Consider the following 24,151-nt stretch of genomic DNA (forward strand, 5'->3'; position numbering starts at 1 on the left):
TTATGGCAGGGGATTGTGTTATGATATTATTACTCCAAACATCTTAAGTGCACACTAGATATTTCTCCTGCTGCACAGCTAGCTCAGTCACATTGACCCTCTTATCCGGTGGAAGACAGCTTGAAAAAAAAGCCCCCCCCCCCCCCCATCCCTTAATTAAACCTGACCTGGTTTATCTCAAGGAATAACAAGGACAACACAAGGGAAGGCATGTCGAGGGGCTCCTCAATTTAACTATGTCTATGGGGTCTCTGTCTACATGGTGTGGTTCTGATCCATGTGTTACTGTAAAGTGCCCTTTTAAACAGTAGTCCTCAGACATTGGGAGAAAGAGGGAACACTGTTCTTCTCCAGACAAATTCTTTTTTCTAGGGCCCTCAACACTAGGCCACCATCTGCCGTATCGGCACAAAGTAATAATAGTTTATTTATCGTATATATTTTTTTTTAGACAACTTTTATTGCCCGACGTGTCATGGATAAGCAGCAGTATGAGCTGGCTTGCGTAAGAGGCCTACAATCCCCACTGTGTTTACATCACCAGCCCCCCCCCCCCCCTGTTGGTCATGTTTCAAAGCAGAAAGTAAGGATGAGTTTATTATTCTCCTTTACCTAATTAAAATATACAGTGTTCTTTAACTGACCACAAATAATCTCCTTTGGAATGTTCTTTTTCTAGTATGGTTACAAGAGATTTCTCCTGGGTCAAAATATGCTTTTACAGCTGTTGTACTGGCTCTGCTTCTCAAATCTTCACATCCACTGATCCAGGTACAGTAAGATATAGGGACTTACAGGCTCAAGATGTGATATTAATCAATTAGGTACAAATATGTGCGCAGTCACCACCCCCCACCCCACCACAGAGCTGTGGKGGGATGGGGGGGGGGGGGGGTGATACCTATTTCAAAGTCCAATCCTTATCCATTGACGGTATTTTGTTGAATAACAGTATTTGCATAGTCTATTTTTATACACTTGTGTGTACTGTACACTGCCTGTCTGTGTGTGGCCTGTATGTACAGTACACAGGTCTATAGGGACGTCAGTGTACTCTAGCATGGAATTGGAACAGTGTGTACCTTGCTAAACTCATTAGCCTGATTCTAACACTCCTTTAACATCCTCTTGACAGGCTTACGGAAGCGTTTTTTTTCGTTTACCACAATCTGTGACTCAGAATTCGATCGATCATATGCTTTTCTTTAGGTCGGCACTTTTTTTCCCCCTCCCACAATTAGGGCCAATGAACCTTGGATGTGACAACCCCAGTGCTCAGCCAACCACAAGGTTCTTAGAGGTGACAAACTGGCGGCACACATATCCAATCATTTCTAGCCCCAGTTATTGTTTAGTTATTCCAATGTGCATCTGCTTCTACTGTCTGAGTTGCAGGCACATTGAAATGATGGAGAAATCCTCTTCTAGCTTTAATCCAAGGCACCGCTATAAACCACAGCCATTACTCGGTAACGGGAGTAAAATGATCTGTGAATTACAGGATCATTAATGACCCCGACTGTGGAACATGGCCTAACCATAGCATGTTACCCATTTTGACCAGGATGACTGACCCATTCTCAGAAGATGTATCTTTCAAGTAAAATATCTGACTTAAAAACAGAAATCAACTTTGATTGAAGAAATCAAGTCTCTCCTGTTTGTTTGCCATGTAATAACAGAGGAGGAAAGACGAGACAATTTGTCCTGGGAGTTGTAGGACTTGTTACCTCTTGACATTCCTCTGAAGGCCCCCCTCTTTCCCCACAGCAGTAGCTACCTCTTAAGCTTAAATAATGTACCATCTGTCAGTTTATCCTGAGACAGGTTAAAGAAAAAACTCCTTAAACCTAAATTGGCACAGCTGACAGATAGTGTAAGAAGGTAGAGTCGGAGAGACTGATGAGATGATAAGCGTTAGACACTTGAGTGACAGGTACATTAGGTATGTTAAACGCTCAGGTGAGGCCGGGACGGAGAAACCCCCTATTCCGAGGGCTAGGGCTGTTCCTCACGATAGTGTTATTACTGCTAAGAGCGCTGATAACATTGTTACAGAAACACTTTTCCACGACCTGTCTGGCCTCGCCATTGTTTTCAGCGGGGTTTGTTGTGCACAGCGATATGGCCGATTACATCAGGAAGTTTCTCACAATATGAGAATCTGACTCTAATGACGGCATTACACACGCATACACAAACACACCTCTGTGTGAGTGAGTTACATAACACCAAGGAGGGAAGGAGGAGGAGTGGAGGAAGAAGAAGCTACAGACACACAAATTAAACGATGACAGCCTTTCTTCTCGTTAACGTGTCCTGTGCTCCCCCGAGCAACCTTGAAAGTATTCTTTGAGGGTTCCATCAAGTTCTTCCATGGTATCCTGATACATCAGCTGGTCCTAAACTGAAAGAACACAAATGTATTGGTTTCCCTGCCTCCTCATCAACACACCTGCCAGAACAGAACCAGTAATACCAGCTGCCATGGCCATCATATCATCACACAGCACAACGTTGTCACCATTCTCCTTCACACACACACAAAATGACAGTTATGTCACCAAACGAGAACCAAAAACAGCCAATGCCAGCCACCAGATAAAACCATCATGGTAAATAGTCTTTGATCCTCAACTCACATGGGCACACCAAGTGGCAGTTATGTCGCGTCACTGAAGAATCGCAAGTCTTAGCTTGCAATTAAATCCAGGAGGCCTGAGTTTTGTTCCCTTCCTCTTTGACAACTACAAGCGTGGCAGAGTAGAAGTCACAGGGTAGAGAGGTATTGAGAAAGGCCGGGAGAGGAGGGAAAGACCAACCGTATCAGCCTATCGCAGCTAGAGAGCGTGTTGTGTACTTGACTGTTCCCCAACCCCAGAACTCCAGAGCTGAAGTGAACAGTGTGCATGTTGTGATTGGGATGGAAATGACTAAGAGCTCTGAATGATCCAGACCACCAGATTCAGTTCTGTTCCCCCTCACTCTGAAACACTGGACTCCCTTACGCACTAGCAGAGTCACAATGAGCCCACAGAGTTCACTGTGGGTGCCTGCGTGTATTTGCGTTAGTGTTCGTGTGTGTGTGCATGTACAGTACTCCAGTTCAAACAACTGTTTGGCAGTATTTTTATTGCTGTCAGTGAGGTTACCCACCACACAGAAAATGAACCCTATAAGGACTGGCTTAGCTGTGCCTCTTGTTTTGATTGGGCCTTTTCGAAGGTATTGAGTTGAAGTTGAGAAGTTCACCCTGAGTGGAGTATCACCAAGTTCAATAATATCCTTTCTGTCAATGCTGCCTGCCTCTTCCATGTTGTGGCAGGATACAGTTGCCACAGACGGAGAAAAAACAGACATCAGCCATCTGACCTGGCAACTTTTTGTTTAGAATGCTTTTGTGTTCTTAGGATTTTTCCAGGGAAAGAATAAATAGCTGTGCTTAACCAATGGCATTCAATGTCTTGTCTGAGAATGCCTCGTCATGAGAAACATATTACCCGTGGTTAGGATAGGCTTTGTGCTCTCCGAACAATTTATTTTTTTCTCTCTTCAAAGCGTGACTAACTTGTGACGACAATTTTCTCTTAGTTAGTTGATATCTATAGAGGACACAAGCAGAACGTCACTGCACATTAGAGGAACAGTATTTGCACGTGCCGTGGTTGGTCTTGTTATCAATAGGAAACACTACTGGCCATGAAACACAAAGACATGAACCTCTGGGTCTTTTCTCAGTGAGTGAACTGTGAACTGTGAACTGCACTTGAAGACATGAGATACTTGAGGTCAATGCTGGAATGTAACACAACAAGTCAACTAATTGGAGAGGGCCAGACAAACAGGCACATACCAGGTTAATTGGTATGTCAATGAACTGTCAATGTTGTAGGCTACACTTACAACATTTTCTGGAACGCTGTTGGATCATTTGTCTGGGCCTGGGGAATGGAATGCCATGTGTTGAGGGGTTGATAGATTGACAGGCTTGCCTATTGAACAACATGGCACAGAAAGTTCACTGGAATCTAATTGCTGTACCATTAACAATGCTGTTAATCATTTTTCACATGCGAAGCTTGTCAAACGGATACAAGTTCTGATATTTAAAAGGTGAGCAGGTCCTGAGAGAGAGGAGAGTAAAGGGGGTGGGGTGGAGAGAGGGAGGGAGTATCCTAAGGCAGCCGAACCTCCTACCCCCTCCAAGGCCCTGAGCAGGGATTGTTTTGTGATCCCCCCCCCTCTTGACTACTCTGACATCAACATGATCACACCATAATGAAACTTTAATCAGGAACATAAGCATCAAATCATTTCCCCGTTATGTAAGGTGTGAGGGAGCAGCTTCTAGGAGATTGAAGAGAACGGGGCGAATGAAAGAGCACCAGAGAAACGCGACGGATAAAGACAAACAGAAAAGAGAGAAAAAAAATAAAGTAGGCAGGGGTATAAACAAAAAGTCTGGGAGATTTTATTCCCATGGTGTCAGCTGCTAAATGTCCTTAAGTATTGAAATAGAGCATGGTAAGGCCGTGTGTTGGCTTGGTCTTTCATACAAACAGCCTTCACACTAATCTCATAAGGAAGATCTCTCATGACATCCTATCGATACGATCTTATGGAAACAAAGTCCAACATTCTATTTGCATAGTATTTGCCCTACGCTCCAACAATTCAAATGAACACCGGTCCAGATCCCTAATTCCAACCGGTTGTCAAACATGGTCAATCTTGGTTTTGTAACTGGGGATGTTGAGTTCAGTCAATGGAGTCTATATGGGAAGACAAAAGATTCCTCCTCTTCCCCACGTTCTGCTTTTCTGATTCCCTGTTACATTTTCAACTCAGGGATCAAGGTTGTGACAACTTCTGCTCTTTTAGGACGCTTGGTTACCAGGGAACAAAAAGCTCGCTGGCTGCTTTAAGCAGGAACGATTTAGCATCCAGACGTCTGACATTTTCAAACAGAACGGCCACATTTTGTTTTGTACATCAGCAACACAGTTCACAGAGTACTACTAACATCATGGCTGGAGATGTGAGGGCGAAGGTCAATGGGGATGAGTTAGTTGCTGGAACAGATCATTGAATCAATTTGGTATGTCCTGCTTTGGTAGAAAGAGATGGCCAGGACTGCTAAACCAAAGGAAAACCTCTACGCCAAAGCCTTTGCATCTGCTTCTCCTCCAGAGAGCAGGTTATCTTAGTGTCTATGGAAGCTTTGCTTTATTCTTTTCATTTGTATTGGTCCAGTGGTTTTGAGCTGTAGTTCTTCCGTGAAGGCTTTGGTCTTGACAGAACTACACCCGAATTAATTTAAAAAAACTCACAATGGCTGTCTTCCAGATATCAGGACAATTTTCCCGCAACTGTGTGAAACCCAGCAACATAGGCTATGACTATCATCTCTGTCATGGTTTGCATAATGTGTGCGTGCGAGGGTGTGAATGGGGTTGGTAGGTGTGAAGATATAGCCATGGTGCAAAACAGAGCCACTCCTGCCGAGAAAACAAAGGCTATATTAACACGGGTGAATAAAGGGAGAGGGAAAGTTACTAACATTTCTTGCATTCCAAAGGTCTAAGGAGCAGGATATTCAAGGGAAACAGTCACTCCAGGCAGGGCCCGTCTGTCCGTCAGTCCAGAGCTCAACACGGCCTGAGTGGAGCTAGCTGGACTGGGCCCAGTGCCGACCCTCAGCGGAAGAGCACATTAAAGCAAGAATCCAGAACATTGGCATGCAGGAACATTGTCTCCCTTGTTTACTTGCAGCAGGTTGAACAGTGTGTGCGCACACACACACACACCAGTGAAGAAAGCATCACAGCATGTCCCTTTTCAAGTGGTATTTCCTGTGAAGTGTGGCTAGATATTTCTGGAAACGCAGCAGTTGTTCTTGCATTTAACTTGTTTCCCCAAAAATACCAAAAACAGGAAAGACGGACACTTGGGAAATGCTCTTAAGTGTAAACTAATGATACTGTAGTTTGAGGAATGTTTTTCAAGTGGAGAGACCATAATATTCAGCACACAAGAGGAGAATAATGTTAAAATGGGTCACAAGTGTTCCCTGGTCCTTTGTACAAGGAACTACATTCTGACCAGACTAAAGCTTTGTGGTTGAGGGAACAAGACAAGCAGTGGTTGCTCCATGCCTAAACAGACCACACAATGAAGTTAATTCATCAAGATGAATAGTTTAATACAAAATGTACATTTATTGTTCTTCGATAAATTTTTGCGAGGCATGCCAAAAAACATTTATTAATTTCAATGTAACGTCCACCTGGACACAAGTGCAAACCTGCCTGAAATTCATGAGCAGTAACCAGGAATGAAAGTCAAAAGTACAGAGTCAAGATAAAAATAAAAATAAACAAAAAAAGAGGCATACAATAATTATTAAAATGTTCATACATTATGGATATTAAAAATATTTTGCAGATTATTCTTACACTATCAAACAATATACACTTCAGTACTTTTTGAGAAGTCCTCAAGAGTAATTTATCTTCACTCTCAAACACCACATATCCAAAAGGAGCTTTCTTCAAAGCCTTTCAATTGGTTGCAAATCATTGAATCCTAGTCACTTCCTCTTCAAAAAGACAAAAGTTCACAAAGCCTGAAGGGAAATATATTGTGACATATCCAACATGGCAAACTGATATTTCAAACATGAGTACATGGAAATTGTGCAACAATAGCAACAACAAAAAATCTTACAAGAATAAACAGAAACACAACAGGTGAACTATATGGCACTTGGTGGAAACGAGTGACGCAAATATATTAACAATAGATGGTGGGAAGTGGCCATGTACATTTGTGTCTTAATTAATCATTCAACTAAACTGTGCTTTTTGAGCCATTTCATCAAGACTTTGGTTATTACTTTCTGACCATTTGTGTAGTTCATTCTTAAAATAAAAAGTGCTTTAAATTGACATCAAGATTGTCCTTCCACTAAACAAAGGATGTGATTTAATTAGATGTGGTGATTGAGATGGCTTACTATTTTGGGGGGCCTGAAGTGGTCATATGAACACAAACAAAATCAGAGAAGACTATTTAACCCTCTGACTGGTTTCTGTGAGGGCACTCCCCTAACACAGTCAGTCAGTTCGTTTTCCTTTGCTGCGTAGGCAGCATCTCATCTAGGGACATCTGTCTAACCACATAGGCATCCTTCATAATCAACATCATGAAAGGCATTTAAGGCTCAGACCTCAACAAAAGCAAAGTGGTTCCAACTTCCTGTTGGCCAACGTCATTTCCTCTCAGGGTCAGCAGTTACATCCTCACAAAGGAGAGGAGAAGTACTGGTTCAAAGGTCAGTTAGGGAGTGGAACGTGAAGGGCAGCCAAGGTGAGAGCCAGGTTGAGGGCCAACATGGGATCAACCCAGCCTGGGACAAAGCAGGACTTCCTTCACTGAGAGTGCAGACCAGACCAAGTGATGGATGAAGTCAGTCCCACTGTTCTAGTCTTCATAGCCGAGCACAAAGAACTGGCCCACTCCTTCCATTCACAACACTCATACAGTTACAATACCCTCGCTACACATGCATTAAAAGTGTGTCAGTGTGGCTCATTACCAGACATCAGCACACTAATGAGCACAGGGTAACATGCATCAAACACGCATGGATTTACTGCACACGGTCAGCTGAGCTCAGACAGATATCACACATCCATCGCAGCAGTAGCAGCAGCACACATACAGAGTCAAACAGAGCTGGAGGCCCTGCGTCGGACCAGACCAGGTCTCACTGGCTTCCAGACAGTGTCCATTCTGTGACAGCAGTCCAGTCAGTCACTACACACAGTGTCTAGTGGAGCCCTTCCTCAGCAGATGAGCTCCTGTTGGATCTCTGGCAGCGCGGGGAAGGGCTCAGAAGTGAAGGAAAAGGCATTGCGGCCTGTCTTCAGGTCTACCTGACCGGGGCACATCATGTACGAACCCATGCCCTCCAGCTCTGGGGAGGGTGCCGGGCTCTCAGGCTCAGACTCTGATTGGCTGGTCTCAGGCTCGTCCAATGAGGGTAGAGAACTGGCGTGGAGCTGGGTGTAGAGGTCAGCTGGTCCATTCAGCCAGGGGTGGTTAAGGCACTCCGCTGCAGTGGCTCTCTTCCTGTGGACACAGACAGAGAGGATGCGTGTCAGATCTCAAATCAATCATGAATGTCTAGGCAGCAAGGACCTTAAAGCTTCTGTTCATCCGTTTTGAACGTAAAACTGAAATAGCTAAGGTGAATATATGTAAAGGAAAGCCAATGGTAAAAAGGTGACAAATATGCAGTTATACAACTTCCTGTCCCTCCCCTTCCCTCAGACACTTCTCTTTCCCTGACAGTCTGTTTGAAAAACCACCAAAGCCCACTTTTTCATCCCAGCCTTTCCCCTCTTTGGGATTACTCAGACACACAGGAATTTTCCCCACTTTTTTATACCGCCGATAATCTGCAGCAATTAAATTATACTGAGTGAAGATTATGGCCCTGGATCACAGCGATAGACTACGGCTGTTTGTCATTGAGACATGATGGTGACATAAAGTATCTAGCCCTTCTGTGCTGGAACACTTGGCCAAATAGTGACAGTGGTGACACAGAACGTGTTAATAGATGAAACGTAACAAGGACCCGTATCCTTATATTAAATTGTTCATATACATTACCACGCATCGGGAGACTTAACGAGGATGTGCCGCAAACAGCAGTATGAATGACATCACTCACGTGTTAATTAGCATTGAACTCACTATGGGACAGGTGGGAGAACATCCATCTGTCGGGCTGTGGCATTGAACTAATTGAGTGTTGATTCTTGGACCTATCCTGTTCCTCACCTGGGGTTTTTGAGCAGCAGGGTCTTAATGAAGTCAATGGCGAGGGAGGAGACGCCCTCGAAGGCATCCTGGGAGTAGTCCACGTTGACCTGGGAGATGTTCAGGAAGGTCTCCTGCTTGTTGTCCCCCAGGAACGGAGACTCGCCCGTCAGCATGACGTAGGTCAGGACCCCTATGGACCTGAGAGRWGRRGRRGRGRRARRKGTSWSASWMYAMRASAYRWGGRRRWRTWTTTCTCWSAKWTYYMCWSTGKRGYKSKSKSKKGWKATCAATATTTTATGGCTTCTGGAAAAAMCRAGATGTATTGAGGACACTAGCTGATATCTGCTTGACACGGTCCCGTTAGCGCATACCCACCACATGTCTGTCGCTATGCTGATGGGTTCATAGTTCAGGATCTCTGGAGCTGGAATAGCATAGACAACGGCAATTAGTCCTGATAAACATTTTACAGTACTGAAGTTAAGAATTGCTTATCTATCTTCCTTATTGATATAAACCGACTGCAGAAGCCAGGAGGCAGGACTCACCCACATACTCCGGGGTGCCCAGGATCTCTCGGACTTCTGTCACACTGTCCATGCGTCTGGACAGGCCAAAGTCCACGATGCGGATATCACCCAGTGGGATGGCACTGGTCAGCAGGATGTTCTGGGGCTGAGGGGAGAGACCGAGATAAGACAGATGAGACCAAATCCAAAGAGTGCATGATAAGTGAATTGACAGAGGTCAAATACCATGCTTGATAGATAGTTAATCAGTTGAGTAGTCATTGAGACTCAAGGCCTCCCACTAAAGAGTCTAATCTACCTCTACATGAATAAGCCAAACCCACAGAGTGTACAGCCCCAGAGGGTTTCAATTTGGTTACATCAATATCACTAAACCAGGTTCATCCCCTTAGCCTATGAGATGATTCCAAGGAAAGGTGGGATGTCTTGGAGGGCCTATCAGATTAGCTGGCTCCTATATCATGTACGATGCTTAACCTCCGGGTCATACTGGCTAGATTCCTGGCCTGGGGCCTTTGGCCAGGACATCTTGGAGGACCAAGTGGCGCAGCGGTCTAAGGCACTGCTAGAGCCGTCACTACAGACCCAGGTTCGATCCTGGGCTGTATCACAACCAGCTGTGATCGGGAGTCCCATAGGGCGGCGCACAATTGGCCCAGCGTCGTCCGGGTAAGGGGAGGGTTTGGTGGGGTAGGCCGTCATTGTAAATAAGAACTTGTTCTTAACTGACTTGCCTAGTTAAATAAAAGGTCAAATAAAAATAAAAAATCTAGGATAAATGAAGGACCAAGAGAGACAGACCAGAGCCAGAGACAGCAAGCCTGTGACATTTCACCAGGAATAGATTTAATACTGTCTATCAGTGGGAGAGTAGAAAAGGAAAATGGGGAGCCAATCAAATCTAGTCTGGGGACAGTCGGTTCAGTCCCCCTCACCCAAAAACGCTGCTCATAAACCCCCTGGATCAGAGGAGGGTTTCTTCATATATAACCTGTCTGCCAAGTTCTAACACGCTCCAAAACAGCTTTTTATTCATCATTATCAACAATACAAAATGTTTTTGACATCACTGGGCAGACAAAACAAACCTATAAGACTTACAGCTTTTGTTCTGTGTCTTCTGTGACACAACCCTGCAGTATTTTACAAAATAAGTTCTAGAGAGAAACCAGACCCTGACAGGGTTCATTTGTAAGAGCGGGAACTCCGGGACGAGAACTATGCAGCATTCACATAAAAACAGTTGTCACTCGTTAAAAGCTGACAGAGTAACTTGGATGGGCGTCTTTATTTGCTAGACATGTCCCATGTACAGGAAGAGTTACTGCTCTGCCACATTAAGGGTTTCTCATTGCTTAAGGGGAGAAATATGGCAGTTGAGAAACAGTCGACCATTCCAGGGGTGCCCTGTTTTTTTTTTTTACTAGTCTCTCGCTTTGACAGCCGTAACTAGTAGCGGATTTGGTTCTGGGTTCCGAGATGAGCTTTCTACTGACCTTCAGGTCCAAGTGGACCACGTTGTTGCGGTGCAGACAGGCCACGCCGGTGAGGATCTGTATGGCCAACCTGATCACATCCTTCTCTGTGAAGGCCTCGTCGTTCTCCGCAACACACTGGTTGAAGATCTCTCCACCGGCGGCACTGGAAAACAGAGGCAATGGAGGATCAAAATAGAGCCATGGTGACGAGATGAACAACAAACAGTACATGGTTATTATATCTGTAGTTTTTACTTGGGCTGCTGTGATCGATTGCTGATTATGCATTGTAAAGCATTTACACTCATGAATAGTATACACCCTTACACTGTAAATCACTGCATTTGTACCACTATCAACTCAAACATGATGACAATGACAAACCCACCTCTATCCCGTTATCACATACACGGTGAAGTGTGTCGAGCCCTAGCCCGTGATTTTCTACTTTTAAAGTTACGCAACAGGCCCTGTGGTTATTGTACTTTGGGCTTGGGAACAGGGTCCATGCTCCACATCCACACACAAAGCATGTGACTCCTGTCTGTGGCACTCCGACGTTCCCACAGGGAAATCAGAAGAAAAATGGTGCCTCCCTGACCTCAGCTTTGACTCGAGATACGAGGACCCATATCAGTCAGTGCCAGCCCCGGATAAGACTTGCCAGAGTTTACACACACACATTCCAGATCAGTTAAGTCAAAAACTTTTAAAAAAAGGGGGATTTTTTCTCTCTCAAATCTCTCAAACTAGAGATCCCTGTCGTATAATAAAGAGTTGAGACAGTGACAGGACACTGAAACGATCCCATAGTTTTACAGTAGTGGATAGAACACTAAATTGCTGGGATTACCACCATACTGCTGTGTCGCTCCCCAAAAATTGGAAGTTTATTCAATCTGGGCATCCACTCCTAACTACTCAGGATTAGGGGGGTTATCCTATTTTTGGATCCACTTAGAAAATAGAAAGGCTAATTACCAAATTAAAATGCTGACATCTTTTTTGTTAAGCCAAATTCCTGGTTTGTCAATTCTTGTCATGCTTGTGTAACAATGGTAAGCAATGCCGTCCGGGACATGGCAGATTTGTGTTGGATGTTTCTCCAAAGCAGATGAAAAGCCTGGAGAGAGGATGCTTGCCAAATAGCACAGCCATGTGTGGGGGATTTAGTCAGCACACATGCTTTTTATCTGCGACCATGGCCCGGGCATAACTGTTACATAACCACACCACCCAATCCCCGGTTAGCCTCGCGCCGTTGCATCCTCACCTTCACTGTCCTCAGCTGTGAAAATATGAGGTCCTGTTTTCCTGGATATCCATCAGTGGGCCATATAAATCCCCTTTCGTTTGGGGCTCCACGCATTTATTGCTGGCCGTCTCTTTTGACCCCCCCTCCAAAGTCCCTACAGTACCCATGTATACCAAATGTGCATAGCAGGCCTAGTTTACCAGTTTTGGGGGGGTCGAGAGGAAATGAGAGACATCAGTGTGTCGTTGGAAGCATGGCTTGGATTTATGCTTGCTGACAACTGCATGATACAATTTTTTTTAAAAGCTAACTGATCGTGCCACTCATTATTCATCTGTTCCATGTGCCGGGTCTCAATTGAATACAATTGACTCAAATAGGTCTAATTATCCCACCCCTTCCTTTCCCCGTTTGAACTAATTACCAATAGGCGGAAACAAAGATACCCTCCAAAGTACTTCAATAAACTCATCTAGAAGGAGACGAGGCTTTTAGTACTAACAAAACCCATCCTGTAGGAATTAAATGGACTGAGGACATACTTTCCAAGCACTATGGAAAGATCTGATACATCTCCTGCCATCATGTTTGTATGGTCTCATTTCTCCCTCTATGCCTCGGTGGATCAGTCTCCCCACTGTCAGTCAGCAGACAGATGACATGGAATGGTTTCCCCATCCACTTAAGACAGAAGAACTGTGCAGAGTCCCATCAAAGAGACGCACAGTAGCCGTCACCCGCAGAACATCAGGGTTGGGCGGAGGGCGGTCAAAGAGATACTTGAGAATGAGCTGAAGACCGACGAGCCATGACTTCTCAATGAGAGGATGTGGGACAGAGTGTGTATTTACGTATGTACTTCACGATATTGGCTGCATTCTCACAAGCCAACTCGGTTAGTCTGGGCTTAAGATCTCCAGGAATAGGCATTTTACTCTTGCTGGCCAGCTACCAAACCTCAAAGCCTACTACTGATCACTTCTCACAAGGCCTGTGTGTTGACTGCATTGTGTACTCAGTACAGTACATATTCTGGTTTCAGAGTTGTCATCATTTAGATGGGATTATGCTGTGACAACACTCATCCTCCGTTACAGGAGACTTGATGTGTCAAACCTTACTAGAACGAAGAGAACTCGGTACAAACTGTTTTTCAAGGAGGTTTTTCCATTTCGAAAATTGGAATACAATTTATTAGACAGCCCTCATCCTCAAAAACACTTTTACTAGTTCCTAAAAAGATTTCCTGAAGACTTTATTGCAGTTTTAAATGAAGGCCAGCCCATGCCAGACAGTGGAGATGTGGGTCAAAGACTCGTATATAATCCATTTACTTATCTGAGGACTGCATACATTTGAAGTGACAAAGATAAATGGCTGACATGGACTGGAGGTGAGGGTTTCAATTTGCATTACGTAAGATGTTTCAATACCCACGTAAAAACATCAGATACCGTTACACTTGAGGATGAAAGCAGAATTAGGAGGACAGCGGGGGAGAAGAAAACATCACCCTCTTTCCCAATTACAGAGGGGCTGAAAAACTGTTCTAGAAAAAATTACCTCAGGAATGATTCCGTCAACGCTGAAAGATCAAGCGAGTCAAAGTGATACATTTTCAGAAACATACCCTGTAAAGCTTTAAAGCTGCTTTAGGGTTATGATTGGCCGGGCAATCTGTGGACCGGACTGCCATTCCCAAGACTATCCGATTGCCTGTAATTGGTTAGGATTTTGAGTTCCTCTTATCTGAAGTTACCTCAGTTTACAGCAGTGTCATGAGTTCAAGGCCTCTGAGGTGAAACAGTATTCACAACACTTGTATCGTGTATTGTTTGCCAGATGATAAACAAATATGTAGTGTGAGGGTTGGACCAAACCTTAGTTTCTCAAGGTCACAGTGTACACACAGCTAACGTCAGGTGACTTGGTTCATCTAATTTCCCCACATATAACGTAGACCTCTAGAAATGCACCTGCACAATACTGTATTTGTCAAAATGACAAAAACGTAAGATGTTTGGTCTCATCCTAGAGGGTTGTTTGATCTCTGGTAACACCATGGGTTTTCCTTGAGAAGACATGTAGAGAGTTGGGAACACAGATGACAATCTAATGTTTGTTGAAGAACCATTGAAGAAATGTATTTCTTGCAACTATTCCCCACCATCAGAAGCAGCCCATGGACTGTGCCCCGAGTACGGAAAACCATTCTGATTAAACCGTCAGAATGCGTTCTAAGCAGAGACGACGCAGGTTCATTTCTCATTAAAAAAAGTGGCATTTTCGTTTAGACTAGTCGCTATGTGGTGTGTTTGCGGTGCTCGCGCAGACTGGGTTTAAACTTACTGATGAGGAAAATTTTGTTTATCATTTCCATTTCTCATACGTCGCGTGGGGATGTGGTTGTGGCTATGTGCAGACCAATGTGTGCCAATGTGTGAGTATGAGTATGCTACTTTGTGTGTGTGCTACTTTTGAGAGCGTCACTAACGGCTTCTATGTAAACCCACAGGGAACGGAACATTATTCTCTGGTTTGCAGCAAAGCCCACGCTGAGGTCAGAGAGCCCTTTAACAGGAAAAGAGTTCACAGTCATACAGGCTGCAACAGCATCTCAATGGCTGCAGATTACCAAGTTAGTAGGGGATTTCACTAGGAGCCATAACCTATACTGGGATCTGGATGAACATAGGCCTATAAGAATCTCTCAAACAGACAAAGGAAGACCGCACAAGGAAGCGCAAAGTTATTTGGCAGCTAGTGCAGGGCTATGGACCAGTGCGTGCCCCTGCAGAGCTGACCCCCTGAAGGCATGAAATAGTGGCTCTGCTTCCTCTTTTCACACTGGGGTCCAAGGCCAAGCACATAACACCACCACCTCCCCCCCGTATAGGGAACCTTTTGTTCTGCAGGAGCATTCTATGTCTAGGAGGGGAATGGGTGGAGATGTGGGTGGTTTATGACCAGACCAGGGTCAGGAGGGGACACCGTCTTTTGGTCTTCTAGATTAACTGATTGGTGTTGTCTATTTGTCAAATGGGGCTTGGGGATCAGTACGACGCTTATTACCATCTGGCTCCTAATTAGAATGAGACCAGAGTGGTCATGGAGGACAGACATGACACATACACTAGATAGTGGTCATAGGATATGACACCAGACAGATCCTTTCCTTCCACCCTGACCTCCGTGCTTTGTTGATCAGATGGATGCAGCACAGATGCTGACTGGTTCACCCGTGTCTGGATGGAATGGATGCTTTGAAACATGATGAAATCATTTGACTGATGCTAGCTTTCCTTAAGAATGTATCATGTAACAAATACTTATTGTCAGGAATCTTCTAGACCGAGTCATTTGGTCCATCTTCGTCCGTCTGTTTACAGGAACACTGACACAATCACAGTCAGACAAGGTAACAAGAATCGGGGATGTGGCTATGAGCACAGCGACCAACCACAGGGGACTTATCATTTCCTTATAAGGTTACAAGGTTCAAGCAGGCATGCGTGCGTTTGGCTTGCGTGTTCATGCAGCTGTTTTTCAGGTGAGAAACTCTTGAGTGAAACGCAGCTGCATCCTCAGAAGAAAGAGTGCAACACGGGAAGTCGACGCGTTAGGGTTAGACTGGAGAGATGTAATCTACCATTTCTCAAGAAACCCAACTCTGGCATTCACGTCACTCAACACCCTGTCTATGCAAGAGCTCATGCGGTTTTGAAACAAAGATCACATTAAAAAAAAAATCCCATGTTTTATATAAGCAGAATACATTTTGACTCAGGCGACCACATCAATCAAAACCCCTCGAAACTACGCAGAAATAGAAAAACCTGCAGAGACGGAAAGTATTTTCTGTAAATGGCGCATAATGGTTTCTCATTTCCCCCCTCATTAGGAACCTTATCATTTCATCCCGTTTTTCCTGGCAGTGCTGCATTGTGGTGGAGCGTCAACATGTACGGAGAGTTTAAAAGGTCTTCTAGATTACCATCACCAGCATTTTCCCCCCCATCACTGGTGACATGACCTAAGGGAGGTGCAGAGATCCAAACACACACTCGCATACTGTACACGCCACGTTTTTCCATGGTCTTTGCGTTTCGACGCATACGAGTTCACTCACCACTCGAGGATGAGGATGATCTCAGAGTTGGTCTCGTAGACCTCATGCAGCGCCACCACATAAGGGTTAGCCGTGGCTGACTCCAGAACAGCGATCTCGTTGAGGATGTCCATGCGGCAGTCCTCGCCCTTCCGACGCTTCCTCAAGAACTTGGCAGCGTGCTCCTTCCCCGTCGCCTTTTCAATGCACTTCTTCACCACAGCAAACTTTCCCCTGGGAAGAGAAAAATAAAAAGGGAAAGGGATATGTTGAATAATCAGAAACACAACAGTTTAATTGACAGTAGGCTTACACGTTTGATTTGGTTGTCTTCAATGTCTTATCGGTAACTCTGATTGACTCTGGCCATGAACCTGCAGGGAGTAATCATGGCAGAGATAAACAGCAATTACAGCACCAAACAATTATGACGCAACCAATAACTGAAAGGCCACTGAAAGACCACCAAGGAAAATGAAGATGTGGGCTGAGTGGAATTACAAAACAGAGGGATACACATGGAGTTATCTACCATTGTTACGCAATATAGGACTGATGATGAACACCAAGTGATAGGCTCCCTCATCAGTGTAGTAAGATATCCCTCTCTCCTCTTCCTCCTCCACAGTGGAGAGCCTGACAGGCAGGAGACGGGAGTGACGGTTGGGCCTGAGTGGCTGTATGGACAGGCGAGGGGGTGATAAGATTAATTGCACTCTTTAAAAGTCAACATAAAGAGAGGAGCGCAACAGCTGGGCTTGTTGTCTGTCCACCAGCCCCACCCACAGAGAAAAGAAGAGGAACGTACAACCACAATTCTAGAATACCATCTGAGCATTCCATTTGCTGCTGCGTACATTGACGGATTCAGCAGAGGTGTTGCGGGTCAGACTGCGGGTGTGGGCAGGAAATCCGATGTGTAGAATCATCCCACTGTGTCCAGCCTTCTACAAACACCATCCCAGGACGATAAAGGAGCCTTGTACACTTCCCATTCTTACAGCGGCGGGGGACAAATGGAATTCCCCAAACGCCTCCAACCAGACCTTTGGCAGGACCCTGCATCTCCTCGGACAGCCACACAAAGGCCTGTGCAGGCTGACCAGCAAACATGGCAGCCCCTGCACTAGGACCAGGACCACCCACTTCCCTGGGGCTGGACTAGGGGAGAAGGGGGTCCAGGAGGCCACAGCGGAGTCCTCCCAACCCCTGAAAAAATAGGCCGCAACGTCACTTAGTAAATCATTTGGCAACCCTGTTAGTGAATTTCGGCCTTCCCTCACTTTCCTGATTCAACTGACAACTGTTTCTGCCATGTTGCTTGACAAACGACAGACACTGCTTTGGAGTCAGATGTCTCAGCTAGACAGAGCCTGGCAGTGAAAGGTAACCATTCATGGAAACTGCACAGTTCTGCTATTAAAAGCAGTGCCTGTATGGGGATGGAATGTCATCTTGGTGCCGGTCATTTTCTCACATCTTTCCTCCAGGCTGGCGGTGCTGTAAACCAAAGCCTGCTACTCCTCCTGGATATGTTAGCTGGCACAGGCCCATTCCCTGTGGGCTGTTCCTCCTTCCCCTTTCTTCACTCCCACTGGTTCCCAGCCCTAGTGAGGATTGCTAGGGCACATTGTTCCAAATCAAAAGACCCAAACCAGTCAAAGTCAAAGCCTTTCTCCTTTAATTAGCCAATTCCCCAAGTTCAGAGCAGCTACCTCTGTGCTGGGAACTGCAGATGAAATTAAAAGAAACCCCAGGCGATGCGGAGGAGAAACAGGAAGCCTTTGAAGATGGTGACAACAGGTCAAAGGTTGCTAAACTAGGCCATCATTACCCTGCTGTTTTCACACTGTCTGTAGTAACACACCAGAGACAAGAGCACAGGGGTTAGAGGTGGATACAAACCTAAAATTCAACATGCTTCAATTCAAAATGTCTGACCCGTGAGAGAGGACATTACTGTCAGCCTTCTCCTTGAGCAGGAAGCTGCTTCCAAAAGACACTCAGACAGAAACCACGTCTGCCCCTTGAAGGTTGTCTTTAACAGTCTGTGTAAATCCCAAATCCCACAGAAAAGGCAATTATGCCGACACACCAACACCTGATTTGCAGATCCATCAGTATGCAGCTTCACGTCAGCATGTATGAGGTGTCACTCTCCAAATCAACAGGGGATCATAAGAGGAAGTTTTCATCCAGTATGCAGAGACACCAACCCAGGAACTTGTGGTGGTGATGGCACTAATCTAACTGAGAAACTGTTTTTTCTGTGGGGTCTGTTTCTCAAAAGGGGAGTGACTCATGTCTGGAGAGCACAGACAGCTGACCGCCTTCAACTGCCTCTCTCACACAAACTCCCCTCAAACACAAAAACCCACACATTGTTGTTAAATGACAACCCCTTTGCCATCCTTCTAAATCATAGTGAAGATAGCCTAGATTTTCACTAACTAAATATCAGAGGACAACCATTTGACCTAGAAACAGGGACCTGTTCCAACCAGTTCAAAGTCAATACCTTTCATGTCAACTCTTGTAACTTGTCCTCAAAGTCAAAACTCTTCTACGTTATCAAAATGGCTGATTTGTGTCAGCATATTTACAGACGGGGGGGGGGGGGGGGGGGCTCATTGAAGGGAAGCAATCAGGGGCAGATTTCAGAAGCCATCAAAGGTGTTATTGCGGAAGTCCGCTCCAGCAGGTTCACCAGAGCCACAATTCACATAGTGGAGAAGAGAGAGAAAGGGAGGGAGAGATCCATCCTTCCTCTTCTACTGGCCATCTAATCTTGACAAGCTGCTCTCTTGGCATCCAACACAGCTCACATTCCTGCACTTAATGGGATTTATGAGGCCAGATCAGGATGTTGTGGGGGCGAGGAGGTAATGGGAGGAAGATGAGGATGAGAGAGAGAGATGGGGGTGGAAGGAGTGTCGAGAGGATGCTGGACTCTCTCAAAGCTCAAACAGCACCCCCAGGTCCTGGCTGCTGGCCCAGGATGTCCCATGGTGTCTGACAGGGAAATCTGGCTGCTACCAACTGGCAAAGTGAATGAGTCTTTATTTAGCCCCCGACTACATACTATCAAGAAGAGAGAGAAATGAAATATCTCCCCGTCTCCCACTCCCTATGAAGTTATAAAGGACGGTTGCATGGGGTATTGGTACAATATCACCTGAGACAGAAGCGATGTCCCAAGTCCAGATTATATAATAATCCTAGTCAACAGCTTCTAAATAAAACATTTTCCATGTGTATTGGACCTGGGGAGTTTAAAAATCTGAGACCTCCCCATCAACCCCCTTGGAATGCACACGTTAGTGTCGGGGTTCAAATGCATGGTACGTCACACTCATCTGTGGAGAACAACAGGGGGCCGGAGCAGGGCGGAGGGAGACTGATGGTAATTACACGTTATCCCCCACCCTGACCCCCAGGACAAAACAGGGCTGATTGGCAGGGAAATAGCCCACTGTAACAGACCCAAACAAACAGCCATGGGTGAGGCTGTAGGCATGGTCTGGATCCTGGAAAGAAAACACAGAATAATAGCAAACATCTCTTCCTGTGTTAACTTGTGTGTGCCAGAGATTTCTTGGATGGTGGAGATATAGGGAGCTACTGAGTCCAGTGATGGCACATGTAGGTCAGAGCATATTTCATGCAAATAATGGGACTGGGGCTGGTAAAATGCATTGCATATTCACCCTTCTACCGACAGCCCCCACAGCAGCAGCAGTTAAAGGGATATATAGGGATTTAGGGTAAAGTTCTCCTCTGACATCTGAAATCTGTTTACAGGCGACAGAATGTGCCACAATTGAAGGAGAATCAGATAAGTCTCACATGCCATTGCGCGAGGCTGGGATGAATTCCAAATGAAGGACATTTTTGTTGGTGCTAGTGTTGATACTGTATGTGTATCATGAGCAGAAGAATGGTCCCGTTTCAGAGTTAAGTGACATTCAACATACCATCTGCCCCAAAATAAAACACCACATAGAAAAACAAGGTTAAATTAGCATCGCATTGATCAACTCCTTACTCGTGTAAAATCAGCCATGAAAAAAAAGTAGCCTACATACCAAAACCAGTTCTCAGACCACAAGAGGCATAATTATGATGCTCTTTATTGTGACTGAAAATATGTGACTGCGCAGTTGTCAGGTGGACTCCCAAGAACACCTACAAGATCATTAACAGGAGAGGGAGTGAGACACCCAACTCGCTGTTTTTTTTTAGACCAGACCCAGCAGCTAGTGCATTTGTGTCTATGGGAGACACACCCAGTTAAGTAGACCGAACTGACATTTTTTTGTCAATGGTAAATGTGTGAGTGAATTATCTTAATTTATCCACCATCTTTGTCATGAACACCTTTCAGAATGATCTACCCATGCAATTGTGCATTAGAGGCTGTTATCATAATTCAACAGAGCTCGTAATACCAACTTTTTAATACCAATTTCGCATTATTCTGTACGTAAATCCTAACACTCCATTTAGTATGATACCTTTCATATGGTATGTATTCATTTGTGGCTGTCCATCATCCATTTAGTATGGTATGTTACGAACTGCAATTCATACAATAGGTTACAAATTTGCAAAAAGTTTGATATTTTATGAATTCCAATTTGTTGTTGCTAACATTCGCTAGCTGCTAATGTTCACTAGGCTAGGAGTTGGGGTTAAGAGTCAATGGTGGAAAAGTACTTACTTGAGTAAAAGTAAAAATAACTTAATAGAAAATGACTCAAGTGAAAGTCACCCAGTAAAATACTACTTGAGTAAAAGTCTAAAAGTATTTAGTTAATATACTTAAGTAACAAAAAGGTGAAATAAATAATTTCAAATTCCTTCTATTAAGCAACCCAGATGGCATAATTACATTTGTTATTAGCAGATCGACAGGGCACACTCCAGCACTCTACAAATGAAGCATGTGTGTTTAGTGAGTCCACCAGATCAGAGGCAGTAGGGATGACCTCTTGATAAGTGTGTGAATTGGACCATTTCCCTGTCCTGCTGAGCATTCAAATGTAATGACTACTTGTGTGTCAGGGGAAACGTATGGAGTAAAAAGTACATTATTTTCTATAGGAATGTAGTTAAGTAAAAGTTGTCAAAAATATAAATAGTAGAGTACAGATACACCCCCCCACACACACACAAAAACATATAGTACTGAAGTACTTTACCCCACCGTTAGGAGTTAAGGTAAAGGGTTAAGGTTAGGGGAACGGTAGGCTAACATGCTAGGTAGTTGCAAAGTAGCTAAAATGCTAAAGTTGTTTGTGATGAGAATCCAACACCCATGCTAGACGTTCACGTTATACGCCTGGCCAACCAACCTTTTTTTGCCATAAGTAACCATACCAAAAGTAACATATCATACTAATTTAAGTGTCTCCAGAATTACGTTTACTATGTTACGTCTAGTCAATGAGACCAGGCTGGTTATACTTAAAGAAATATCAGGGCTCACACGAAGAAGAATACATCCCACAGATTTCCCTTAAAAAAAAGAAAAGCCAACCACACAAAACAATTCAATGGGCGCAAATCGAGAGTCTCCATGGCAGTGCCAGCGCCACTCAACCGGATTGGGCCGACACGGTGAAATGTTCACTTACTCCCGTTTGCACGTGCAGAGAGAAAAATACAAACATTTCAAATTTGTGATTCCTCGCTTGAAAGAATTAACAGTGTTTAGTGCATTGACATCTATTCTATCTCATCATTTCATGATCTGGACAGGGTAACCTATTAAACATTTCAACCGACTTACCTGCCCAATTCTCTGCCAAGCAACTCATAATTGCTCGTGAAAGGATCGGTCCTAATTCTCGTGTGAATTTTTGTCACCATCCCGTTCTTGTTCATCATTGTTATTGCAGTCCGATTGGAGAGAGATAAAATATATTTCCTTGACAGAAGTTATATTAGCTGTTCAATACGTTCAAGTTAATTTCATGACAAAAAATATAGAGGAAGCTAAATGAAGAGAAAAATAAGCTGTAATGAAACTTCAGAACAGCAAACTTCTCAGCACCCAAAAAATCCCCAGGTTAATTCTGTGACCCTCAGAAATAGACGTTGACTGGCAAGAAATAGACAGATGAATCATTAAAGTATGAAGGAACTGCTAATACACCGCAGCTGTAATCAAGCCAAGCGCTGTATGTTAGTTTGCGTGTGGACAGACAGTCCCAACAATGAGCTCTATCGCAGAGCCAGCCTTTCTCAGTGACGCTGTGCCATGAAAGCCAATGGTAATTTGGCTTTGTTAAGGGGAGGGTTAAAGTCAGTGAGCATACTACGACACGGCTGATAGACAGGCACTAGCCCACTTGGGGTGGCATTCAACAGGTTGCCTACTCCTACTGCCTCAGTAGATGTCTTTAAAAAAAAATGGACACAACTACACCTCTAATGCAGGTAGTAAGTAACCAAACTTTACCGCCTACTGCTTAGATTTTGCAACACACACACACACACACACACACACACACACACACACACACACACACACACACACACACACACCACACACACACACACCAAAAACACACACACACACACACACACACACACACACACACACACACACACACACACACACACACACACACACACACACACACACATCACACACACACCTAAAAACAATAAGAGTTTGATGTAAAGAACATGCTGTATGCAAGTGAGCAATCAAATGTGTCCATCATTACTTTGGCAAGGTTTTACCAAGGTGGAGGCATGCATCTCTCCACATATACTGCAAGCATGCAGGCAGTGAGACTGACCATGGCATGATGCTAGGAACTACTCTTCTCTCATCCTGAACAATGAGTATCCTTCACCCACCACTGGGAGTGGCACATTTATGTCAGGCCCTGCCCTGCTGCCTGTATCTGGCAAGAATGCACAACATGTCCCCATCCATTGGCAGCTTATTCATGGAAGACAGATGAGAACAAAGAACACACAAAGTAGAAACTACCATGGCCTGAATATCATGGCCTGAAATATCATGGCCCCGTAACCACGTTAAAGTCCAAAATAACTTAAAAAGTAGGCAGTTGTCAAGGATCACAGTTTTCACTTTATCTTATAATTACATAATTTAATCAGGACCCAAAAAAGAAGAAAGCATCCCTCCCTCCCTGTGCAGCCACAGTGGAGACCCAGAGTATTGGGGCCACAGTGGGACCCAGATATGGGGAGCCACATGAACCCAGTATATTGGGTAGCACAGTGGAGACCCAGTAAATTGTCAGACACAGTGGAGACCCAGTATATTGGGAGCCACAGTGGAGACCCAGTATATTGGGAGCCACAGTGGGACCCAGTAAATGGGCGAGCCACAGTGGAGACCCAGTTAATTGGGGAGCCACAGTGGAGACCCAGTATATTGGGTACCACAGTGGAGACCCAGTATATTGGGGAGCCACAGTGAGACCCAGTAAATAGGTCAGACACAATGGAGAACCCAGTTATATTGGGGACCACAGTGGAGACCCAGCATATTGGGGAGCCACAGTGGAGACCCAGTAAATTGGAAGCCACAGAAGATACCCAGTAAATGGGAAGCCACAGTGGAGACCCAGTATATTAGGAAGCACAGTGGAGACCCAGTATATTGGAGAGCCACAGTGGAGACCAGCATATTGGGACCACAGTGGAGACCCAGTAAATTGGGAAGCCACAGAAGATACCCAGTTATTGGGAAGCTACAGTGGAGACCCAGTATATTGGAAGCCATAGTGGAGACCCAGTAAATTGGGTAGCCACAGTGGAGACCCAGAAATTGGGAAGCCACAGAAGATACCCAGTATATAGGAGCCACAGTGGAGACCGAGTAAATTGGGAGCCACAGTGGAGACCCAGCATATTGGGAGCCACAGTGAGACCCAGTAAATTGGGGAACCACAGAAGATACCCA

General features: G+C 44.8%; 1 protein-coding gene across 1 annotated transcript; it reads right to left on the bottom strand.

Moving 5' to 3' along the window:
• Nucleotides 1–7,794: 7,794 nt before the first annotated feature.
• Nucleotides 7,795–22,426, bottom strand: LOC111981079 (serine/threonine-protein kinase 17A). The gene is made up of 7 exons (XM_024012218.2): nt 21,995–22,426; nt 16,225–16,437; nt 10,859–11,003; nt 9,381–9,507; nt 9,208–9,256; nt 8,851–9,030; nt 7,795–8,133 (listed from the first exon to the last, which is right to left on the bottom strand). The coding sequence occupies exons 1-7, from the start codon at nt 22,090–22,092 to the stop codon at nt 7,848–7,850; spliced, it is 1,098 nt and encodes a 365-aa protein (XP_023867986.1). The 5' UTR covers nt 22,093–22,426; the 3' UTR covers nt 7,795–7,847.
• Between the last annotated feature and the right edge of the window lie 1,725 nt (nt 22,427–24,151).

This window comes from Salvelinus sp. IW2-2015, linkage group LG20 (assembly GCF_002910315.2).
Source record: "Salvelinus sp. IW2-2015 linkage group LG20, ASM291031v2, whole genome shotgun sequence".
Taxonomy (NCBI): domain Eukaryota; kingdom Metazoa; phylum Chordata; class Actinopteri; order Salmoniformes; family Salmonidae; genus Salvelinus; species Salvelinus sp. IW2-2015.